The sequence below is a fragment of the Miniopterus natalensis genome, chromosome 1 (assembly GCF_054644295.1).
Source record: "Miniopterus natalensis isolate mMinNat1 chromosome 1, mMinNat1.hap1, whole genome shotgun sequence".
Classification (NCBI taxonomy): domain Eukaryota; kingdom Metazoa; phylum Chordata; class Mammalia; order Chiroptera; family Miniopteridae; genus Miniopterus; species Miniopterus natalensis.
Window position 1 is genome coordinate 68,251,595 of NC_142081.1, and position 22,886 is coordinate 68,274,480.

Consider the following 22,886-nt stretch of genomic DNA (forward strand, 5'->3'; position numbering starts at 1 on the left):
ATCTAAATGCAGTCCCCATGGGGACATTTCTAAACCCTGCTGATGAGCCTCTGGTACCACTGCCGTCGCCAGCACAATCCTAAGCACACAGTAGGTTTTGAGTGATGCAGATGAGGGAGGTGATACAGTCTGTGTTTCAGAGGACTTCTGGGTGCTTTTGTGACTGTATTTGACTAGAAGGCCATTACTGGGAATTCTGGGCTCCAGCAGACAAAGGGTACCTTTAGGATGGGGCACAAACGTATGCAGGCCACCTTTGCAGTGACAATGGCCTTCACAGGAGTGGTGGGGATGGTGGGATAGATAGAGGTTTGATTGTTTCTTCTTTTCTGTCCTCATGCCCTCTTCTCTGCCTGATTTAGGGACCTTAAATCAGAACAGTTATTAATCATTTGCTTTCTGAGGCCCATCACTCATCAAGTCTGACAAGAGAGATCCATTAATATTAACACAAAACCCAGAAAGCGAAGAACAAAGAGCTCACTTCCCAACGTCTGCAGAGATGAACTTGACAACTCCTTGGCCTTAATCAGCTAGCCAGCACCTCATGATTAGATGAAGTCAAAAAGGGTCACTAACAAGCAGTGCCAGCCAAGCACGTTACTGGCCAGAGCCCTGCTGCCCTCGTAGGGCTTAATACTGCAGCACTGGGGCGATGAAAGTGGGTCCCTGAGGGCTCGCCCAGGCTGCCCACCTGGGAGGAGGTCATGGGAGAGAGCTCTGAGTAAGGGAGTGGAGGGTGGAGACCAGAAATTCAAGCAACAGGTTTCTGTTAGGGAGCATCTCACTGTGTAACCACGGGCGGTGCCAGGAACCTCGTCTTTGGAACTGGAACGAGACTTCAGGTCACCCTTGGTAGGTAATAGGAACCATAATGTAGCTTCACTGTGTGTTCCTTTAAAACAGGGGGTACAGTACAAAGTGGTTGTCCTGGCTGGATGGAGTCCTTCCCCCCCCTACAGTGGGAGGTGGGCTCACTGAGGACACCTCAGTGCGTTCAATCAGAATTTGTGTCATTTCTCTTTGTTACTGAGGCTTTCCTTTCCACCCGTGGAAACAGGCCTCTCTCTGCCTCTTCAGCTTCTTCAGTCGTCAGTACTCTGTGTGTTTCCTTTGGAACAGTGGGTTTGGGAATTAATTTATCATCCGGACTTTGTCACGTTGGACAGCAGAATGAAAATTGTTCTCAAACAGAGAAGAGAGTCCTGCTTATTCTGATAACTTTTCAGGGGTGATATGTATAAATGGCAGGAAATGGACTGCAGTGACCCAATGTTGTAGAGACTCTCAGGAAACTTGCTTAACATCCTATCCGCACTCAACCTCTGAGAGGAACCGTTTGGTTAGACCCTTGGTGGAGTAAAAGCAAACCCTTGACCCTCTAAAAACATAACCAAATGCCACCCTCCCTCAAAGCACTGCCATGTTTCCTTATTTACCAATTACAAAATGATTGCATGATAATTAACATGAAATTATATAAGTGAGTGGTTTGGGTGTTTTGAACCCACAATTAAGATGCAAATTAAAGAAATTCTGGAGCATGCCACCAGGCAGGGCCTCATACATGTGGTGTGTGAAGAAAAACGGTGTGTTTGGCATGACTTATTTGTGTCATGGTTTTATAAGCAGCCCAGGAACCTGTTTGAAAGCTGATTATATGTCTCTCAGTGCCAGTTAGGGTCTAGATTAGCTGTGCTAACTGTGTTGCGAAGTATCCACTTCTACAGCCTAGAAGTATGACAAAAGGGCCCCATTTCTGTAGAAAAGGGACAATGGGGTGTTGTGTTTTGTTATTAGTTGATGCTTCTCCCCCTTGTCTCTGCCACACTGTGAACCTGACTGCAAGGTGTCCCCAGGAGGTTTTTGTTAGAGGGTGTACTACTGTGACAATAATAACAACGACCTACGCTTTGGAGCAGGGACCAGACTGACAGTAAAACCAAGTAAGTGATGGGAGTGGGCGAATCTCAAAAGCTGGCCTGAACAAGTGGCAGAGCTACTCTGTGTAGATTTAATGGGATTCAGACACTGCCACTCCCAAGAGGATTGGTGCACCTAGTTTCTTTGTGCCTGAGCTGGTGGGTGTCTGTTAGTTGATGAATTCTGGCAATCCTAAGAATTAGGTCATTTTCACTGGCTTCTTCATTGGTTCTGGATATATAGAAATTTTGATGACAATATGCAAAGCCCATATTCTGCAATAAGACAGAGCTAAAAGACCCAACAACTCAGAAGTCAGTTTTTTCTCAATAAGAAGCCCTCCTCTCCAAGAGGAGAACAATCAGTGATTTTGTTGTGTTTTGGGGATGTTTGTTTTTTGTTGGATTTGTGGTGTTGTTGTTGCTCTTTTTAAGGACTGTGCCTCTAAAAGTGGCATGGTCCCTGATCCCCTAATGTTGACCACCTATGTTAGGTGGCATGTCCCTGCCTGACCTTGCAGTTGTCCCATGTGTCTCAGGCATGGGCAAGCTATCAGAACCCAGTGTTCTGGGAGCAAAACTCGTGGTTTAAGATCAAGCTCAGATCTATCTGCACAGCCGGCTGTTATTTTTAGAGAAATGTCCTAACTCTAGCAAGGAGCTGGGGGCTGAGGTTGCAAGGTGCTGAGACTTCCACCAGAGGGGCAGGTGAGACCCCCCTTGCTCAGCCTTTCCCTCAGTCCTTCCCACCCACTGATTATTGTAAGACCTCATATGACTGTGTGAATTATGAAGGCATCCAAGGAAAGCTCACTTTTGGAAAAGGCACTAAACTCTCTGTTAAAGAAAGTAAGTGCTGGGGTTTCAAAAACTAATCAGTGAACGCAACTAAAGTACAAACCAGAGTGAATGAAAAGAAATTTACCGACCACTCTCAGTGGTATGCTTTTGCCCTTCTATGAGCCCCCAGAATTGCTCCTGGTCATGCTCCAGGCTGTCCTCAGTCCAGACGGGCACTTCCCTCTGCTGGACATAGGAAAACTCAACATTTAACCCAGTCCCCTCCCCAGGATGACACTTCTCAGGAGTGACTGCCCAACTCACCATGGTGAGTGGGTGACCTCAGCAATGGTCTCATGGAAGAGGGCCCTAGGTGATCCCTGTCTGTGTATTGCTGTGTGATTGGTTTTTAGACATTAGATTTAATAGAGGCTCACACGAGAGGAGAGGCAGAGTGGCTATTGTGAGGGGGTTTTTGTTTAGGGAAAATGCACTGTGGAACTCAGGCACCGGGTACGCACTCACCTTTGGCAAAGGCACCTCCCTGTTGGTCACACCCGGTGAGTTCTTGTGGTTAATAATTTATTCTTTCTGGAAAGAAATCCAATGGGACCTGTTGAGACACAGCTGAACTTAATTGATCGGTTGAGCATGAGCTTGTTAACTATGTCGGATGTGTAAGCAAGATATGAATACCTGTTTCCCTGGAGGCTGGATTTGGTTATCAGGTCTAAGGGCAGTTTGATAAATTGTATTAATACCACAATCAGTGTTTCTCGAAGATCCACGAAGCACGTGGAAGCTTTGGGAAAGAGGTAGAGATAAGACGAAGAAAAGCTTTATGACAGAGACAAAAACAAACCAATGAAAAGGGATGCTACCAGAGCAGCAGAGTGTAGCCAAGGAAGCGTGTCTTTAACAGATAAGTGATAAGGATCCAGCTGAATTTATGCCCATGTCATCTGGTAAAACTGGAAAACCCAGCAAGTGGACTGAGGACGCGGGTGAGGAGAGGGCAGCAGGAGCTATAAGCTTCTCATGACTTTCCTTCCTGGGAGAATGGTGGAACAATAAAACTTTCTCTGGAGAGAAGACAGCCCTGTTCTTCGCCCCAGGGACAAAGTAGTTCCCCACGCAGGCTTCACCCCTTTACCTCGGCTTGCCCAGTCGGCCCTATGGGAGGAACAGGATACTGGAGCCTTGGAAGGCTCCCCACCTCCACTGAGTTATCTATGCGAAAGCAGAATGTGTTTCCGAGTTGTGAAGCTGTCAGGGAGAGGGTAATAGAGCTGAATTATAGAAAGCAATACTGAAAATTTACAGGCTATCTCCACACTTGCAGAGTTCAGTGCTTTTGTTTTTGCTTTTTTTTTCCTGTTAGAATGATAGGAACTGGGGTGCTTCCCTTGCAGGCACACTATTTGCAGAAATGCCTGCCATCTCACATTTCAGTAGTATTTCATCAACAGTCCTCTGTGCCTGAACGAGGTGTGACAATAAGGTAATAGGCTGATTTGTTAACAAATAGAGTTTATACAATTAAATGAGCGGCCCAGCTTAAAGTGACTCAAGATTTAGTCCAACTCACGGCCCACTGCTCACCCCCTCTTTGATTCTGCCCTCTTTTGTAGCATCTATAATGGTTTGATCTTTTGGAGGCTGATTTCACTTTTGTTAAAAACCAAAAATCTTTCAGAGCCATGACTTATAAATAAAGGAGGGACTCAAACTAGTTACTATTTTTTGGTTCCAAAATGAGGTACTACTATAAAATAACATCCTTGGTGTGTTTGTGTGGCTCATAAAATGACTCATACAGAGCCTCTAAAAGGAGTGCCTCGAAGATTCAATGATGATTTAGATATTTAAATCCTGATATGTTTGTTAAAACAGCCTCTTTACTTAAACACACTTAAGATAAACATAGCCTGAGATTGAGGAAGTTTGGCAAACTCAAACCTAATCAAAGCAGTAAAGACTTTCTATAAGAGCTGAGATATTATCCCAAATAAATTCCTTTTAGAAAAACATGAGGTTAAGACCTTCCAACAGGAAAAGAGCATATGGGTCCTACTAATTGACAGCAAAGCTATTCCAAGAAATTGGTGACATTGCATTGGTTTATGTAGAGCCACGTAACACTGTGACACCTCAGGAAACTACAAATATGTCTTTGGAGCAGGAACCAGGCTGCAGGTTCTAACAAGTGAGTATCATAGGAAAGACGGGCTTTATTGTAAACATTGTTGGTGTTTGAGGGCCAAGGAAAGGTAAAATAAGGGAAATACTCGTTATAACCTGTGGAAGCAAAAATGACTGCTATCTGAAGTAGCAATCCTGGGTCCCCGAACTCTGGACAGGAAGGGTGAAGGAAAGCTCTGAGGATGCACTTACCACCAATTTCATAAGAATTGTATTATCATTAGAAAGATATTTATTAGCTAAAGACCTTGAGAGACTCTTCTAAATATAGGAATGCTGTATTCTTTACTATTCTAAAACTGTATTATCATTCCACATTTTTCACTCGCTCCCCTACCCCTCTGCATGCCTCTCTCCCCTGTCCGGTTTCAGCTGGGCACTCATATTTTGAGAAACCATCATGTCCACTTCTTAGCCTGTCACTTAAGGCTCTCTAACATCTGGACCCTTTCTGTTCTCCAAATTTATTTCCAGCTATTCCTTTCACAAATGCTCTGCCCCAGGCAAACTGGACGCATACTTCCCCTGAATGCCTACCCATGCCCACGCCAGTACCTAATCTACATAAATCAGACACCATGGACTCCCCACCGAAAACAGGTTTGCGTATGTGAAACAAATTTTTTCTTAGCCAGGAGATCAAACACAGGTGTCACCAGGCTTAATTTTGTAGAGAGAATTTGAGAAATTATACGCCCTTTTCAAAAATTAATAAGGCATGGCGAAGAGGCAAATAGCAGAGTAGGAAGGAAGGAGATGCTTCTGCAGCCGGCCTGGGAAGAAGGGATCTGCCCATAGGAAGACAATCTCTAGAAGAGGAACACTGACCAATTCCAAGCAGGACGTGTCTGAGCTGCCATATAGCCTGCCTGTCCCTTGTTTTCCCTCTGGAAGGTCCATTCCTGATTGTTGGTGGTGAAGCCCCTGGTCCTCAGGCATCTGGGGTGGGATGGGGAGAGATCCTGCTGTACACTTGGCAGCGGGGCCCAGGGAGTGTCCTCCTCAGATTTTCCTTCAAGTTACCTCAAAATTGAGAGAGGCTCCAAAAGCTCCCTTAGCCAGGATAGGAGAAGCTACCTGTAAGAGAATGATTTCAGGTTAGTCCCCGAGTTGTGTTATCTCCCAGGAAAGGGACAATGAGGATGAAAATTGTCTCCTAGGACAAAGACAGAAAGTGGTGAGCATCTTTTTCCTGGTGACTGTCTAAGCAGCAGATGGGAAGGTCTGAATTTGGAGTCAGGGGCTAATTCCAGGGCTGACCAGTGCCTGCCACTGCCTCTAGTTCTGTGGAGTGAGAAAAGGTGGGACTCCTCTTAGATGTTCCAGAAGCTGGACCTCGGTCAGAGGTGTCTGGCCCCAGTACCCTCAATGGGTGAACCAACACTCTGACCCCTCTTGCCAGGTGGGCAGGGGCCGCTGCCCTCAGTCTCTCCCACTGTGATGACAGTGCCTCTGGCAGTTTTGGCTTTGGTGCCATGAACATGAGCTATTCCTATTTTGTCCAAATAAGGTATATAATCTTCAGAACCCCTGGAGAATTATTATCTAAAACACCAGAGGAAGGGCTAAGATTTTGGGAGCCAGCATCCTGGGCTTGTGCAGGGAAACTCCTTCTTTAGGGTATTCAGAAAGAATAGCCTTCATTTCTCCAATGTAGAAACAGTCCTGAAATCCAAGTTGGTGCTAGGATTCTGTGCCAGGTTATTACTGTGACAATTACTTAATATTCTCTGTGTTCACTGTATTGCTCCTTCCAGAGGATCTTTAGGGAAAACCTAGTTCGGTTTCTAGAAGGTTTTTGCTGAGCTGAAGATCACTGTGTGAATAATAATGCAGGCTACGTGCTCACATTTGGAGGGGGAACAAGGTTAATGGTCAAACCTCGTGAGTATCTCTGCTGAATCCATAATGAATGCTCTCATTTCTAAAGGTAGCATGGCACTGAGTTTCATTTCGGGGCTGTTTTCTCCACCGAGTTTTATTTGTTGTTCATTCTGATCACTAATTCTAATGATCATACAGTGTTTATACATGCTATATGTACATGGGAAAGTGGGCACACATATAATTGGCACAGGAACAAATGAATTGGAGAAAACCAGATTCCTTGTCCTTTTTGTCTTAACCGTTAGGGTCAGAAAGTCTAGTTGTGTTGAACATGAGGAGTGGGAGAGCCCGTCTTCAGGGGCTTTGTCAGGATTGAGCCACTCCTTGCTGGCCTGGTCAGGGGCAGCTCAGTCTCGAGGTGGAGGGATGAACTATTTAACCTCAGAAAAGCATTTCCATTCCAACCACTCTGTGAATGCACCACGATGGCTCTTTGACCAGGGCCCCAGCTGCAGGAGCACGCCTCTGGATTTGGGGATTGAAAGGGATTTCCTGGTACACATTGGCCTGGTCGGTTTCCGTAAAGCTTTCTGTGACTGTGTAATACTGGCAACAACTTTAAGCTGATTTGGGGACTGGGGACAAGACTGGCAGTAAAACCAAGTGAGTCTTCAAATTAATTCTCAAACCTATCTATGCAGTTTGAAATATCTCAGAAACTGTCTTCTTTTGAAGCCCAAATGTTTAAAATGTGCAGTTATGGGTAGTGTTTTTCTCCTGTCCACCCAAGCAGAACCCCTGCTTATCCTTCAATCAAAATAACTAGGTGGAGGGGTCCACAGTGCATGGGAGGAAGACAGTTAGAGTATGAGACTGTTTTCTCACAGAGCAAGCAGGTGGGCCCACTCCAAAAAAAGGCCATCAGGGAGCACTGGAAATTAGAGAAGGCGAGAATATGCATCAGTATTATGGCTTCCTTAGTCCATATGTGCCAACCTTACCATGGGCCCCTGGTAAATACTGTTCCCTGGCACCCTAATCAGAGATAAGTCGAGTGCTGCTGGGAACTCCCAGGACTAAGGTGCATCCCAGTGACCTCCCAAGAGAACGTCTCGCCAGCATGGATTATCCAGAATGACCCAAATTTACCATGTAATTCATGCATCTCTCAGTCCTCATTGGCTCACAGCCTTGGTGGATTTGCTAGAAGTAACAGGAAAGGAGTGGGTTCCATCCTAATTCTGGTCTGTCTCCCCTGAGTTCTCTCCAGGAATTTCCAGAAGCATCTTAAAGATTCAAAATTGTGCTCTGTGCAACCAGACTGTGTTCTCAGCAGTGTTTGCTTGGCTTTGACTGGGGATACCTCTGGAGCTGCAGGCTTGGTGAAGCTCAGGGAGAGGAAGGGAAGTTGTGCAGGGAATCCAAGGGGCTTTGAGAAAGACATCTCTGACAAAGGCATTAATGAATTTCTAAACGAGTTTCCTCCTGTTAATCTGATAAGCCTCTCTAGGGAGAAGGTCACCCTTACCTTTGCCACTCTAAATGTAAGACACGGGTTGTAAGAGAAAAAATGGGAAATGTCAATTGCAGTGCCAAACTGATGAGAGTGGGTATAAATATTAAACCAGTTTTAATATTAAGTTTATGAAATGTAAGTCTTTCAGGAGAACCAGCTCAGAGTATATTTATTAGGGTCAGTGAGCTAACTGTTTTGTCAGTGTTATTGGTAGACACATTTTAAAGGAGAACCCAAATTAGAAAAAAGAATCCTATTAAAAAGTATAACATAATGGTTAAGAACACAAATTTTGAAATCTAATACCTGGGCAAACCCCAACTGTGCTCCTTACTAGATGTATGACATTAAGCAGGTTACCTAATTTCTTCATGCCTCGTTTTTCTCATCTGTAAAATGGGCATAATAATAGTACCTAGCTCACTGAATTGTTGTGAGATTAAAAGAGTTTATACCTGTAAAGGGCTTTGCATAGTAGGCCTTCAATAAATATTAGTTATTAGCAGGTTGCTGGAGGGAAATCGGGGGGGAATTATCTCTTTTTGAAGTTTTTGTAAGGTGCAGCATTAGAGTGTAGTTCTGGAATCATCGGAAAATTCACCTTTGGGGAGGGGCCAATATTTCAAGTAAAACCAGGTAGGTTTGAATGTTGCTGACTAAGCCACAATTGCCATCTATGCTTTTTTTCAACTTCAATCTGTGCCTTTTCAACCTCTAACCAAATACTGTTATTTTTAAGTTTTATTTTCCTTTTATAAAAGTTAGTAGAATGTGTCTTTTCCAACCCATTTGGTTTCAGCGAGGGGCAAGACTTGAGGTGAGGTGGGTCTGGAAGTTCTAAGCTAAGACTGAGAGAATATCAGTTTGGCTGACTTGGGAGAAATAAAAACTTCAAATGTGAGAGGTTCACAAAAAATAAAGGTAACTTTACAGAATAGGAGACTAGAGTAGAAACCACCCCTGTAGCCACTAGAATTCCTTAAGAACTGTCTTTCAAGCACGAAAATGGCAAGCTTTTTGGGAGGGAAAAAATGGGGAGGAGAGACTGTTAGTGATTTGGATTTTTTTTGTTAAGAAACATAGACGACAGCATTTTCTAGAGGATATGTATAGCATACCCCTGGTGAGCTCTATAGAGGAAGAAAGTATAGCAGAGCAAAGTGTTTTTGTACTGGGCAGAAACACTGTGCCAATATCTGGGACAAACAAGCTTGTCTTTGGGACTGGAACAAGACTCACCGTTATTCCCCGTAAGTCCTTTGCCACTTGAGAAACGGCCCTTAATCTATAAGAGCCAGCTCTCACATCCCCAACAGCTAATAAGAATTTTTAAATGAGCTTCCATGTGTTAACCTGATAAGACTCTCCAGGGAGAAGGTCACTCTTACCTTCCTGGCTCTAAACATGTAGTAAGACCCGTGCAGTAAGGGAAATGGGAAATGTCAATTGCAGTGCCAAAACAAAGAGGGTGGGTATAAACATTGGGCCAGTTTTAATGTTAAGTTTATAAAATGTAACCCTTTCAGAAGAACCATACTGGGCACAATTATTAGTTTGTGTCTACACAGCACAATCCAGTTAATGTGATTACTGTCAGTAGCTGATCCAGGTATTATTCAGGCACTTCCTTGAAAAACCTTCTTTGTGCTCTAAGTTGCCTGAACTGACTGTCACGTTACCTAAATAATTGCCAGATCTGTTTTACTTTGTGCTGTATAGGCTCAGCCTAATGAAAACAAATGCTGTTGTTTTTCCAGTCTGTCTCCTCCCCACCCAGAAAGTTTTCCTTCTATTCAACATCTCTTCACACAAAGGAAAGATATCCAACAAGCCACGTGACTTATAGCTGCTGCTATTTTGCATTTATATGACTCCTTTCCTTGGGAGAGATTAAGACACTTCGTTCAATTTATTAGCTCAACAGATTGACAGCCTAATTAGGAAGAGAGAAACAGATTCTGAGTATCTTTTTGTGGCTGCTGTTCCTGCCCCTCATGTGGAACATTTGGTCAGATGACTCTGTGATGCAGAAATAAGACAGGGAGGCAGTCTCCGTGTGTCGTGTGGGCCTTCTCAGCTGCATGTGAGAAGTCGGTACAGGAGGTAAAGTACTAAATAGGTCAGGGCAACTGACAGAGCCAGGGACATTTCTTTCCCCTAGAATTCATATGTTCTCACAAAGCAGAGTGTGACAAATTTTGACATCAGCTGTGTGTTTGTCGACTCTCACCTTTGTTCTCAGACCCTTCCACTCCAGGTCTATCTTTCCATCTCTAACTTTTCTATCTAACTCCTTTCTCTCTCCTTTGATCCCTGATGATCATGCCAACCCCACCACATGACACCACCTGCTTCTTTAGCCTTTCAGTTGTATTTCTGAGGAGTTTCTTAGCTCCTTGAGTGACCTCCAAATGGCTCAGACCCCAGCAGAGCCCCCACAGAGGTGGCAGTGGCTACCACAGGGTACCAAGTGTCTATATGGAGGCCAGAGCTGGGCCCTGGATGAGAAAGAGCCTCTAAGGAAGGTCTGTCACAGAATAAGCAATACCATGGCTTTCATGACACTCATGTCTGAATCCTCTCCTACCTGGGATATGGTGGCTTCCACCCGGGGACTCGAGTCGAGTGGCTATGAAGAGATGGCAGAGTTTTTGTATTGGAGTCAACCATTGTGCAAAGATAGGATATGGGGGTATGCTGCATTTCGGGTCTGGCACTCAAGTGATTGTTACTCCAAGTAAGTGAGTCTTTTCTCATTTCTGTGGCATATCTGTGTATCTTACAGAGTTCTTTACCCCCTCACCCTTCCCCTGTTTCCCAGCTAGGCACTGATGCGATACAGTTTCTGGATCTAACTACACTGACCATTTGACCACTGAGATGGTCAAATTCATTTTTAAAAATAACTTTGACTGATTTCATTTAACACTGCCAACAGCAAAGGGAAATTAGTATGTCACGGGAACCTAATCTATGCCCATTGGCCGCCATGGGAGGACAGTCAAGTCTTCTTATCCCCGCTGCAGTCAGCCCTCAGAACTCAGCTGACCTTTTCCAGGCCTGTCTCTCCTGGCAGATTAAGTGGTTGTATCTACTGACTTTCTGGTGGCAAAACACACAAGACAGATATATTCTCCTTCAGTTTTTACTAAAAAATCTTTTAGTTAGTTATTTTGACAATGAGCTTCAGCCGACATGCTCCCCCCCATTCGTGTTCACGGTGTCTTGGCTTGAACAAGCCCATTTCCCCCACATTGTTCAAAACGCTTTTCTGTGTTGTAACCCGCTGCGATAACACTTTTATCTTCACAACATTCTCCAAGGTAAACAGCGTCACACATCATCAGACATATTTCCCAGACAGAAGAGCCAAAGTACAGACAAGTCAAATAATTTAAATCAAACCCCCCAAAAAATCGGAACTGAAATTAGAGCTTGAGATTCCCTGTGTTCTTCTGGTGAGTTATCTTGAGCTGTCATCTTTGTGAATGGAAAACATAATCGGCACAGGCCACGGGCATTTGCAATTTAACAAAAACTGACTGTTTCATTGCACTGGTGTTTTAAGTGTATCCCCCAATCTTCTTTGATGTTGGTAGTTATTTGATGCCAGTGACGGGTAAGAGCAGAAGGGGCAGACGAGGAGGCGGAGTGCCCTGCTGGGCTGCGGTTTTTGTAGGCCTCGCTATCACTGTGGGGCTCTCGAGCAGACAAACTTGTCTTTGGGGCTGGAACCAGATTACATGTCTTTCCAAGTAAGTACTAGAAGGAACATATTTGAAGAGGTGTTTTCTATACGCAGCCGACTCGCTCTGGTATGTTCTCACGGTACTGCAGGCCGCGCTCCCAGCGCTGCGCTCGCCGGGGGCCTTCCACGCCTCCAGCTGCGTGGGTCCGAGTTCCTCAGGACGTCATTTTTCAGATAGAACTGTCTGTAAACCAAACCAGTTTAATCTCTATATGAATACCATGGTTCTGAGTAGAATCTTATCAGCAATGAAGACTCTAGAGACAGAGAATTAGAAGCATTATGACTCCAGACAAATGATTCATTTCTCTCTTTTGCATTTTTATTTAAAAATACCAGGAAAGGTGAAGCAAATCCAACTTCTCCAGTTTGAAAATTGTTTATGAATTATGCTTGCGTTATATGCAGAGAGACCTAGATTGACTCTGGATGTTTAGTCATTCGATTTCATCATCTGTGTGTGGAATCTATGATAGGCAAGGAAGTCAAATGTAATTAAATGAACAAATAATCTCCAATAGTCAATATTCTTACATTGTTTCATGTGCTTTGCTCTGGACTTTTTATCTGGGATTTATCTCTAATAGGCTCCCTGGAAGGACAGTGAAGGTTTTTGTTAAGGTTTTCGTGTCTGTGTGGATAGCAACTATAAGTTGATCTGGGGCTCTGGAACCAAGCTAATTATAAAGCCAGGTAAGTTTCAGAGATGTGACTGTAAGGAAGAGGCGACAGGGGTTGAATAATACATGAAGCATAGCATGCAAATTATATTTTTAAGAACAATCCAGCCTGCTGGAGACAACATGCTTGACCCAAATGGAGTTTTCACTCCCAGTGAGAGGCAGTGTCAGTCACCAACCCTCTTGTTTGGTCTAGTTACTTGCAGAATGAATAATGCTTAACTAGCCCTCTAAGAGAGCAGAGCTAGGTTGTTAAGTAGTATCTAATTCCCCCTGATATGGTTTGAATTTTTTTCCAAGGACAGAACGAGCCTCATTCCATTGGAAGAATGAATTCAAAGGGAAAGGTCCTCCGTCAAAGACCAGGGGCGGGAGGGGAAATAGCGTGCCTGCTGCTTCCCCACACCCTTGCCTCTGGCTGCTGTCCCGAATGGGGAGCAGATGCCTGTAAAGCTCTTAGTCATTTGCTGGTGAATCACCCAGGTTTCTGGGCCTTAGCACAAACCCCGCAAGGAGGTAACTTAAAAGGCAGGGTCAGGGGATGTCAGGGGAATAGGGAGGCTGAAGGGATACCTGGCAAGTCAGCCTTTGCTGCAGTGGGGCTGAGGTGTTCTTAGCCTGGAAAGACTGAGCTCATGGGCACCCCATCCTGCCATGCCCTTTCCTGGGGGTTATTATAAAGCTCTGAAGGGCTGTGTGACTTTTGGGAGTGGAGGAAACAAGCTTGTCTTTGGGACTGGCACTCTGCTTTCCGTCCAGCCAAGTACGTAAGTAGTGGATTCTGTGTACATGACAAGTGGGAAGTGACAGCCAATCTGGGAAAAGGGTTTAGTTCCCCACAGTCATCCCTTATTTACCACAATACAGCAACCTCTCAAAATTCCCCATTCTCCTGGATGGCACCCCACTGTCAGAAGAGGAAATGGTGCTAATATTAAGATAAATCTCAGGGAGAGAAACTACTGTGGGAAAATTGTTTTCATCTAAATGCTGTAGGTTTTCTGTTTCATGAACTCTATTTTCAGGCCGTTTCTCAGCTCTGGTCCTACCTTTACCTGTATAGATACAACCTCTGCTCAACCTCTGCAGTTTGTACAACTGCATGTTCATCTGGTCCAAAAGAGGATATAGGCCATATCCTCTTTTTCTTCCCAAAGAGACTCCAGAGCTATATTTGGGGAGGTTGCTGAGAAGACAGGCAAAACTGACCCCAGGGTTGGGGAAAGGGGGAGGGAGGAAGGCAAAGACCAGACTTAGGGTAAGTCGGCTTAGTATTAAAACAGTGATCCATATAATAGCTTCCCTGTATTGCCTGCGCTTGCTTCCCCTTTGTTTTCCTTAGAATGGTTTATTCTGGATGCCCTAGGCTGAGAGAAGAGAAATAAAATAAGTTTTGAATGCTTTCTCTTCAAATCTGAAGAATCTACAAGCCACAGTCATTTGGGGATGAGTTCAAGCCTCCTCTCTCCATACTTAAAATTCTATCACTTATGCTCTACTTTTAACCAAGACCTGGTATCACCGGCTTGGATGCTCAGCCCTCTCCTTCAGTGCTGAACGTGTATTAAAACCCAGCCAATGCTCAGCTTTGTGATAAAGAAGCTTTTGTGTGCTCTGATTCTTGCCTTTAAGCTACAGCCTTTCTTATGACAGAAAATGTTCACTTCCTCCATTTATTTCAGAACTTGACTTTGAGGTTGTGGCAGATGGTGTGTTATAACCGCTACCCTTGTCTATCTGAAACATTGTGTGTGTCCATGGTGGAACTTCTCTGGGGAAAGATAGGACTATTTGCGTATTGCCACTCTTCCCTGGTGAAATCTTTTCTTAGGCTGCCACACTGAGACTATTACACAAGTGAGAAAGCTTTGAAATCACTTGACCAGTGAGCAGAGGACAGGATCGTGGCGTTTTGGTTTGGGTGGAGCCTGGATGTGAGTTCAGTTGGCTCTGCACCTGGAAAATCTCCCTGAGAATATAGGAATGCATCATCCCTTCAGACCCAGCAAGAGTTGTTAACAAATTATTTGATTTAGCTTTGGCAGATTTAAGCCTAGAAACGCAAAAGGGTTTTTAAAGCTCATAAGTTTGGTCTTTTGAAATAAAAATGATTTGCTTTATGTAGCAGAACCAATTCTTTTCTTCCTATTGCAAAAGGCCATTTTCTAGAGACACAGAAATTTAAAAATCATGGAGAGTCCAAATGCCCCCTCACCATGGTGCCTTGTGTTTGATGGGGTTTTGCTAGGGGTTTTAGTAAAGGCAGGAAATGCTGTGGGAATAATAATGCCAGAATCTTCTTTGGAACTGGAACCCAGCTGGTGGTTAAACCCAGTAAGTGACCATGTTCTTTTTATATTCAACCCAACAAATAAATCCTGTGAAGTTAGTGGAGATTTAATTTAATATGTAGACAACTGTACCTTTGGGAAAAGATGACTTTTGCAAATGCATGAAACATTTGTGACTGTTAAGAATAGAGTGATAATGATAAACAATGCAAAATGAGACCATGCCAAATTGCCTTTAATATGGTAGCTCAGCTCTCCTTTTTCCAGAGATACAGTAGCCATGAGTTATTTACAGCCACAGTATCTCTTCAATTATATTCTGCAATGATTTGTGTGTTTACTGTGATTTTACCCATTAATCTTGTATTTTATTCTATTAAAAAATAAGAATTTATCTCACTTTAAACACCACTAATATGTAGAAGGTATTTTCTTTGTCTTTCATGTCTGCATATGCATTTATTCTAAAAGACCTAATAAGAAACCCAAACATTGTCTCATTTTGATAAATGTCCACATCTAGTCCCATATATGTCAAATTTTACAAAAACAACTTTACTATTCAAATGCAATGGGGTTAAAAAAAAAAAATTCTGAGATCAATTGATGATCCCAGATGGCTTTATAAATGCCTGAAAAGAAATACAGAGTGAAATAAAATGGCAGGCAGATGACAAGGTTTTTATTTAATGATCAATTCATCCACTATGAGTAAAAACTTTTTTAATATATCTCATTAGGGAGGAGGAAAATAAGAAATTCAGAGCCTTGGCATTCCTAGGGATACACCTGGGTGTCAGTTCCTCCACAGTGCCATTTTGGGGACAATGCAGCCCATCAAAATGTCAGTCAAAGAAATAATATTAAGAGGCTGGTGTTGTCAAGTTGACTGGCCACGTTATAAACCCTACAGCAGGTTATAAATGAGACTAGGCAATAACCAATCCAAGGAGCTTTAAAGTAGGATAGCTTATTTTTAAACGGTTGGGCTGTGGGAAATGTCCAAAGACAAGGAAAGCAGCTACTTGACTCCATAAGTTTGTGTTAGATCTAGTAAACATGACCAACCTATGTTAATCTTCTCAAATCGCTGCAGTAAAGAGCATTTGGGGGGTAGGTAGACAATGAGGAGGCGGCAGCGGGGCTTGTTTCTTTAGGAGTCAAACAAGGACCCATCAGGGCTAGTGGTAATGGCATCAGGTTTCCATCACTTAGTGGCGAGTGACCATATTCTCAGACTGCGAAAGGAGAACATTTCCCAAAAGACAGGGATGCCTCTGGGCCAGAATGAATGATTCCCACTACCCCCAGCTCGGGCAGGGCTATAATGAGTACAGCAAACGTGCACTTGGCCTAAGGTGAGGTATCTTCAGGGTTTGGTGACAGGGCCACTCTAGAACATCACTGAGGGGGAGGTGAGGGCTCTGTAATGCGGTTCCATATCAGGCAGAAATTCAGATGTACGTCTGACGTGGCCCCTTCCTGCTCCCATCTTTTTTGGGGGGCGCTGAAGAGTGGATTTCTAGTGTGGCTGTCTGCCCAGTCATTTTTTTGCCTGAAGTAATGGAGCTGTGTGTGATATCGCAGAGTTTATGGAATTGTTGCTTTTATAATTCACTTTCAGTGTCAAATGAGGTCATCCAATTTCCTCCGTGCATATTTGCAATAAGCAGCATAAAATTCAAGCAACGCAACCAGGAGACACAGAGAAAGATGGCTGAAGCGATAATGAGGCCTGTTTATTATAGTAAAGGAGACAGTGTGGGAGTGTTAAGTCCTATGAAGGTAAAATATCTGTCAGGGGATGTGTAGGTTTCCTAAAAAGAGTCACTAGTTTTTGTTATGGCCCCAATCACAGTGTGAACAAAGTCTTAACAAAATCATCTTTGGAAAAGGGACTCAACTTCATGTTCTCCCCAGTAAGTGCTGTTCATGTGATTTTCTGATATTGACTCCCATTGAGTTAAAAGTGGTTTTGGTTTAGGTGGGGAAAGTTTCCCAGGCTCTAAGATGTGTGGGTAGCCTCTGGGCCCTGGGCCCTCTGCTCCCACAGAAGCCCAGTCCTCAGCCGTTCCACAGCTGAGCCAAACACCAAATTCTTCTCCTCTAGAGCTGGGAAAGTTGCCGCCAGTGTTCTGCTGCTTAAAAATGAATTATCGTTTTTGTTGTTTATATATTATAAACAGTAAAAATTGTGAAACTTGGTCCAGAGTTCATCTTCAAGACTCCCCCCAGGTTTGTCACCAATGGACTTGTTTGGACACATTGTTAAACTCAGTGTGATTTCTGGCTCCAACCAAAGTGGTTTTGGAAATGGCCTCAGCCTACCTATGACCCCTCTCCTTCCACTCTTCACAAAAGGCCCACTTTCCCCTATTTGGCCTCTTCTAAAATTCCTGGCTCTGATACCTGTGCCTTCTCATTTCCCTTGTTCCAGGGATGGGCGGGAGATAACTTTCCAAAGAGCTACTTTAGCGCCAGAAGCAACAAAGTTGGTGTCAGCCAAGAGTAACATCTCATGTTGAGCCTTTTCACTCTGCGATTTTCCAAATCCTTTTCTCCTTTTAGGAAAAGTAGCCACTTTTTTTTTCCCCCTAGCACAACAAAGAGTTTGTTATGAGGCCAGAGACAGGGATTTCCTTTGGAATATTTTTCATAGGCTAACAATAAGTTGGAAGTTTGCGGGCGGTTCAGAAATGCATTCTTGAGCCACAGCTCCATGTATGGAGGCTCTTATCAGCGAAGCAGGCGGCCAGAGCCAGAGGCATGGTAATCACACGGATTTCGGTAGAGAATCAGGAAAGGAGGCAGAGACGTGCTAAGGGAAAACAAAAACTATGGTTAAATAGGGAGATTTCTGGGAGATTCTATCAGGAAGAATACTGGGGCCAGGCACTCAGAGTTTTTGTTATGGAGACAATCAGTGTGGGAATTCAGCAGGCAGGCAACTTGTCTTTGGAAAGGGCACAAGACTTTCTGTGACTGCAAGTAAGTGTCACTGGTCATCCCTAATTTTAATCAGCAATGTTTTCTTCCCTTGAATGATTTTTTTAGGGTCCCTAGGAATGGGTTTTACCCCAAGAAAGGTCTGTGAGGAGCTGGAAAGTTAGTGTTGAGCAGAAAAATGAACAGATTACTCTAGCATAATGCAAAAGCCCACCAGACTCTCATGGGCAAGCACATGTACCCCACCCTGGCCTCAGTGCCTCCAGCTTGCTCTGACCATGCACCCTGGCCCAGTTCCCTCTTCTGATCCCAAGGAGACCAAAACCTTAGGACAGAGAACCTGAGACTCCTTAGCCTGGGGAGCACAGGAAGGCTGGTCTGAGATCTAAGAGTCATTTTAAATATAATGTGGGTTTCTATTTAATGTTGTTATTAATTTTTATTTGATGTAAGTAATACCTGAAAACTTCTCCTTGTAAAAACAATTCAAGTTACAGATAAATCCAACATACACTTTGACCCCCTTCCTTCGAAATCAGTTTCTTCCCCAAAGGTGACCATTGGGACTGGCTAGAAGTGTTGTGATGAGTTTCTATCTGGAGTATGTTGACATGAAACCCCCTTTCTTTAAGGAGGGAAGCTTGAGACATAAAGAACTCAGACTGCAGTTTGCAGATTTCAGTTAGATATAAAGCACAGTTGCTTTAATGCAAAGGCTGTTGGTAAAGGAGAGCCACCTTCCCAGGAGCTCTTAAAGGCTAGACAGGTATTTGCTCAGAGAGCACCATGTGTGAGGACGGGAAGGCGGACTAGATGACCTCTGAGATCCAGTGGGTCTCTGTGGGACTCCATGGCGAGCCCCTGTACCTGCTCTCCTCTTTTGCCTCTTGTCTGGTTATTGTTACAGTTGGAGCTCTTTGTCAGCACTGCGCCTGTGCTGTGAGTGGTTTGATTTTCTCAGCATCTGTGGGGTTTTTGCAAAGAAAGGAAACTCTGTGCATACTCTGGAGTTGGGGCTTACCAACTCACTTTCGGGAAGGGCACCAAACTCTTGGTCACACCAAGTAAGTTCTTCTTTCTGGCTAATTATTCTTCCCGAGAAGCGGGTCTTCCATCACGCAGAAGCTGTCAAAACACAGGTGGTGTTTTCTTTGCTTGGTTTGTGTTGGGTGGTTCGTGATACCAGTTGGAAAACAAGGTTATTAATGCACATGTTCCCTGGGGCATTGTATTTGGCTTTTAATATCCACGTAATCTCTCCCTGAGAAAATATGTGAGCCTCCACAAGGAGGAAGTTCCTGGGAAAGTAGGAGAGAAAACTGCAGGAACTGGATGAAAATAGACAAAGGGCCTGCAGGAAAAACAAACGAGACAGGGTCCCAAGAGACCAAGCAGGAGCCACTTTGAATTTCCCAGGAGCTGCCCCTGCCAAGGCCCATTCTTTCAAGGAAAATTGCGGCAAAGAGCATGGGGCTGGGAAGTTGCTAATTATTAGTAGTCATCCCACGTTCTAACCTAATTACAAGGAGAACTGCTTTGGCCATGTGCAGTCATTTCGGGGTTTGTTTTCCTGCGTGTTTCCTCCACCTCCACCTGTCTTCCTAAAGGCCCCAGTCAAGGTTATTGCAATAGCTCTGATCACTGTGTAGCGCCAACACAGGCAAATTAATCTTTGGGAATGGGACCATGCTCACTGTGAAACCAAGTAAGTTGTGTTCTCTGGCTGGGCCTTTAGGGGCAATCAATCAAATCATTAGTTTGAAAAATACTTTAATCCTGTGCATCTGCTTGGGCTCTTTATTAATGTTCTTTCCCCAAAGAGGGCTGCTTCTCCTCTCTGCTTTAAAATGAGATGTGTGTGTGCGCGCACACACACACAGGCATGCATTTTCTCTGGCTCATGATGAGGGGCCCTCAGGAGCATATACAACATTTCCAGAGAAATAGAGATGTAAACAATTATTGACCAGTGAGGATGAGAGTGGCCCCCTACTTGGCTTCCCTGCGTTCTCCCTGCCACATGGGATGTGCTTTGGCTCCGTCTGATGATGTAGAGTAGGAAATCCCTCAGCTTCTCTCTGTAATTCCAAAATTTAGCAACCCTTAGTGCCAGAAAGTACTTTTTCACATCTAACTTTGCCCACCCCCCACTATAATTTAAATCTCTGAAAACAGCCACTAGAACTTTGGGCATCTAGTTTAAGAACAAAGTTTCTACTGTAAAACATGGCCCTCAGCTCTGAGTCTGCAGCTTCTCTGAGATGGCAGGAGTGCCTCTGGACACTCTGAAGCCAGTGGTGATGGGTTAGGCAGTATGGCATGAGCTTCGGAAACAGAAAAACCCAAATTCAAGTTCTGGCTCCACCGCTTTACCAGCAGTGTGACCTTGGGCAAGTTATGTAACCTCTCTGAGCCTCAGTTTCCCCATCCTTAAATGAGGGTAAAAATATAATTATCATGTTGAGTTATTGTAAAGACAGAATAAAATAATACAGCTGAAGTATTTCGCATAGTGTCCAAAACCTAGAAAGAGCTCATTAAACCCTGGCTATTAATAATAATGATAAACATCATCTCCAAGACGCAGCTGAGCTTTCATTTCGCCCCTCAGGCTCTCTGTCAGGCTCTGTCATGCATCAGGAGGGGAGCCGGCATGGGGGGAGGGCCGGGAAAGTCAGCCTGGTCTATGAAGTTCTTCACCTGGGATTTGAAAGTGTCTAAGTGGAAATAAAAAGACTCCTGGCTCATTTAAATACAGAATCATCCCAGTGTCCAAGGCAGGAGAGAGGTTTCTGCAGAGAGCTCCTGAGGCTGCACACAAACCCCCAGAGCAGGCATTCGGCCCACAGCTTACCCTGCAAGTGTCTCATAAACTGACACCTTGCACCACCCTATCCCACGCTGACCCCAGTGTGACTTTCTCCAAGACATGTGGAAGGACAGGGACAGAGAGAGAATAGAAGTTTCACAGGGAAGAGCAACTTATCCCAAAACCGTCCTTCTGCTCCTTTGGGCAGCGAAGCTCCTCATGAGGGTGATGCCAGAAAATAGCCCCTAAATGAAACTTTCAGGCCCAGAGATGGAAGATCAGTAAGGTCCAGAGAGCAAAACTGAGGAGGTTAATATAGAAGAAAAGAGACTGAGGGCGAGGTGGGCATTGCGTCCCAGATCTGAATCTGGGAAGCAGGCATTAAACAAAGGCTGCAGGGGCTGTGTTCCCCAGCTCCACCAGGAGACAGACCACAGTTCCAGGCTAATACTGCAAGAAGAAGGGGCTCAGGTTGGTGGTAGAACCTTCCTAATAGGTTTTTGAACAATGAAAATGAGCTGTCAGGAGTAGTTGCCAGAGCACTTTCTCTAGAGGGCTTTTGAAAGGAGATGGACCCTCCTCTGTCAGAGGTGACTGAAGTGCAGCCCTGCCTGGGGGCAGAAGGAGAAATGAAAGAACTTTGCGCCTCTTCCCAGCCCCGGGAGCCTCTCTCTGTGAAAAACCTTTGGCTCATTAATGCGGAGCTGCATCCTTGAGAACACCGGGTTGCTCGGTTACGTTTTGGAACATTTGCTAGGTGTGTCCCAAACTCCCTTTGTTCTCAGGACTGGACAGGACAAATGGGCTGGCTTTTTCATCCTGCAGCCAAAAACACAGGTTCTGGGTCCTGAGTGGTTTGTGGTGGTGACAGGTGCAGGGTGAACCCTCGGGGGTTTTTGCAGAGCCCAGAGGCACTGTGGGAATAACTATGGCCAGGGCTTGATCTTCGGTGGCGGAACCAGATTGTCTGTGCTGCCCTGTGAGTACCTTTCGGTGGGAGAGGAAATGGCTCAGCGTGGGAGTGAGCCAGAGGGGACTGAGACCTGGGTCCATTGTGACCTTAGGAGCCCGGACCAGGAGGTGGGAAGGGAGTGACAACAGAACCTGAGGACAATAAGGAGAGGGAGGGAAGTCACAGGCCTGTGGGAATAACACTGGAAGAAATACATTCCAGGTTTCCTTTCTCAGGAGGCTTTGTGCGGGTGGCAGCTGAGTTGGCAGGTTTTTGATGCTGAGATAATCACTGTGGGGAAGGACAAGGCTTCTCCTTTATCTTTGGGAAGGGGACGAGACTCCTTGTCAGGCCAAGTAAGTGGCATATAATTTGAAATTGTGCACTGAATACGATTATCTCCAAAATGCAGACCTGCTCTCTTTTCCACAGGGGCCTCCTTGGGTCAGAAGGACGTTATAGGGGCTGAGCAGACCAAGGCCCAGAGCCTGGTCACCTCCCGCGTCCTTGAAGGAGCTCTGACAGGTGTGGAAGGAAAGAAACCCACCAGGGTCCCACCCATACCCTGGCCTTGGGGTCCATCCACTCTCTCAGGCTTCCAATAAGTAAAACCACCTGAAGGCAAGTCTGCCTCAGAAGGAGATTCAATAGTTATCCCCATTTCATAGACTTAAAACCTGAGGCAAGGAGAAGCCGGTGATTGACTTAGTTCCAACAGGAACAGAACTCAGGCGTCCTGGAACAGTTTTCCAGTAGACTCGTGAATTCAAAGCACCAGGTTATTGCAATGGGGGGGTAGCAGCAGTAATGAGCTGTAATCTGAGCTCCAGCGATGCTGAGGACCAGGTTTGACTTTAGGTAAACTCCTGGAGTGGGGGATTTTGTCACTGTGGGGGTGGGCAGTGGGGGGGGGGCTTCGTTAACCCCAGCGGTGCTGCTCTCTGGCCCTCTGCCTGGGAAGTAAATACAGCTCTGGGCGCACATCATCCTCGACATCTTGAAGAAAGAAAAACTGGAAGAGAAGGGAGGGAAAAGCTTATATCTCATATCATGCAGTTGCCTCATTTCGTAGCGAGATTGTTTCCCCATGAGCAGTTTGTCTTCATTTAGCAGCTGTCTTCTCTGGGGAAGCCATTTCTGTAGAGGTGTTTGTCACAGTGTGACAACTGGTGGCTGGGGGAAGATGAATTTCGGAGCAGGGACCCAGGTTGTG

The 22,886-nt window shown here is 44.8% G+C and overlaps 1 protein-coding gene across 1 annotated transcript in view; it reads left to right on the plus strand.

Moving 5' to 3' along the window:
* The window catches only part of LOC107531685 (T cell receptor alpha chain MC.7.G5-like), a 246,975-nt gene that overhangs the window by 192,961 nt on the left and 31,128 nt on the right, over positions 1 to 22,886 (plus strand). Inside the window, exon 3 of the mRNA XM_087815060.1 lies at positions 3,209 to 3,262. Within this exon, the coding sequence (XP_087671186.1) occupies positions 3,209 to 3,262 (54 nt within the window). The remainder of the gene's footprint in view (positions 1 to 3,208; positions 3,263 to 22,886) is intronic.